Source organism: Sabethes cyaneus, chromosome 2 (assembly GCF_943734655.1).
Source record: "Sabethes cyaneus chromosome 2, idSabCyanKW18_F2, whole genome shotgun sequence".
NCBI lineage: Eukaryota > Metazoa > Arthropoda > Insecta > Diptera > Culicidae > Sabethes > Sabethes cyaneus.
Window position 1 is genome coordinate 39,997,751 of NC_071354.1, and position 2,360 is coordinate 40,000,110.

At 42.3% G+C, this 2,360-nt stretch overlaps 1 protein-coding gene across 1 annotated transcript; it reads left to right on the plus strand.

The window, feature by feature from the left end:
• The first annotated feature begins 305 nt into the window (after nt 1-305).
• LOC128735333 (protein obstructor-E-like) lies at nt 306-1,217 on the plus strand. The gene has a single exon (XM_053829824.1). It carries the CDS (start codon nt 306-308, stop codon nt 1,215-1,217), a length of 912 nt encoding a protein of 303 aa, XP_053685799.1.
• Nucleotides 1,218-2,360: the final 1,143 nt, after the last annotated feature.

The following is a 2,360-nucleotide window of genomic DNA, read 5'->3' on the forward strand; positions in this document are numbered from 1 at the left end:
ATCCTGATATAGACGATTTTCGCGCGGGTAGCCATAAAAACAAATATGTTCACAATGAAACGCTGTTTTTTTGATAAGCATTTAAGATCTTCGGCTTTCTGACGTAGCTCCACCTCAAGCGAATCACATGAATCTTTTGATTACCATCGAATTGTCTTATCGGAGTACATGATTTAGGATTCCAATCTTAATCCCACCCATATCTTATTCCGTTCGATCAGGTATAAAACGCGTGCTTTCGCTGTTATCAGCATCACATCAACAAATATAAACAGTCAGATTGGACCAGAAACACAACCGGCAAAATGAGGTTACTCGGAGTTTTGTTGTCGCTAGTCGTCTACATTGTAGAAACAACCGCAGAAACAGAAAATCCGTGCGATGGTCTGCTTTCCGGAATACTAATTGACCCTGACAGTTGTTACAAGTTCGTAATCTGTTACAAAGAAGAACCAGAGTTTTTGACTTGTCCGGATGGATCAATTTTCTCCATCGATGAAATAGCTTGCGTCCCGGGTGATCAAGAGACATGCATCGAAGGATACCCAGAGGAACCTCCCAACGATCAGCGACCATGCCGTGGAATAGTATTGGGACGATTCCCTGATCCAGACAGTTGCACTACGTATAACAGTTGCATCTTTGGTCGACAGCGGAAACAGTCCTGCCGTGAAGGGTATGTGTTCTCGCAGAGAACATTTTTGTGTCTTCCAGGAAATCCAGAATCATGTCAGGTTCAGCTGTTTCCGACCACCACGACACCAGCGCCGGAGAGTGTTAAGCCTATTCCAGCGGATTATTGCTTGCGCCACGAAAAGCCTTTCGGACGATTACCACATCCGCAGTTCTGCACCAGATACGTCGAGTGCCTCGTGTGGATCCCCAAGGAGGAATTGTGTCCCAACTGGATGGTGTTCAGTGATCGGTTGAACATCTGTCTTCCCGGTGATCCAAACACGTGCCGAACGATTTTGGGTCCGGGGGCTACTACTCCGGAACCGAATCCACCGACTACAACGCTCGCACCGATTCCGGAGGATATTTGTCCGGACAAAATTGTTGCAGTGATTCCACATCCACACCACTGCCATATGTTTATCACCTGCATTTTAGGTAGACCCAATGTGCAACAGTGCCTACCGTACAATGTGTTTTCGGAGAAGCACTCCGTGTGTCTCCCCGGGGATCCGACCACTTGTACTATATACTGGGAGTAGAGACAGTGAGATGAAAGGTAGCTCGAGTAAAGGTGATCTGGATTTGATTTGTGAAACCGAGCAACAAAACTCTGTGCGCACAAAATTCAAATGTCGCTGATCTCACTTGTTCTTGCTACAGGAGTAGTGAGCGGTGACTTTTCTGTGATACTACAGTGACATTGTAGAGTGTTTTAATTACTACTTTTTTGTTTTATTCGGCTGTTAAAAATGTAAATTTATTATAAGAAGTGTTTAAGATTACGGTGATGGTTTATTGTTAAAAAGTTAATTGAAAATATTAAATATTTTTTGGTATAAACATATTATTGTTGTACTTCTCCGAACGACAACCGAATCAGGAGAATTTAAATATGTCGGTGGAAGGTAATCCTTTTGTGCTGCAGAATAAAGTTGGCCAAAATTTTGATAACCTTCTATCTGTAGTATAATATGTTAGCGTTGACGTAGGCAAAAAGTATCATGCAAAGGTGGTAGTTCAGCAGAACTTTCTCTCCATTTTGGACCCTTCCAGTGCTAGTCGGGCATAGAATCGTTGCTGGAAAGCCATCTGCACAAGCTACACATTTAGTGCGACTAAATCATGTGCCTGGCTAAAGGATGTGGGTCAATCATTAATCGAATAGTAAAGTCATGTCCACGTCTGAGTCTGAGTCCAAAACTAGATCCAGCCTAGCTCAAGCCCAATCCCATGGTACTGTTTTTGGCCATATTTTTTTCCTGTATGAACCCATCACTGCGATATCACCCGAGTGTTTGCTGTATAAGCCGCACTGCATTTATTTTTGCTATAATCGCTATTGAGTGAACGATATGCTTATTGAATTTTATGCGTGCTTACATACGTGTAATTGGGTACCCACCCTTCCTTCAATGCTTTTCTCTACTTTATTTACCTCGTTCCACATGGCAGCGCACTGTCCCCAATTATAGCCATCCCAGGCGCTGATTTTGGCCATATATTAAGTTATTAAATTAATAAATAATTTAATCATGTCAGTTTATCGTCATCCAACTTCTATTTTCTAGCTAACGATAAACTCAAATGACAGTTTTAGGCAGGCATTGCACGATCACTTTGACTCAATTTTTATTCACTTGACTACATCGGCTCATCCAAGCAAAATGTTAAAAGAGTTAAGG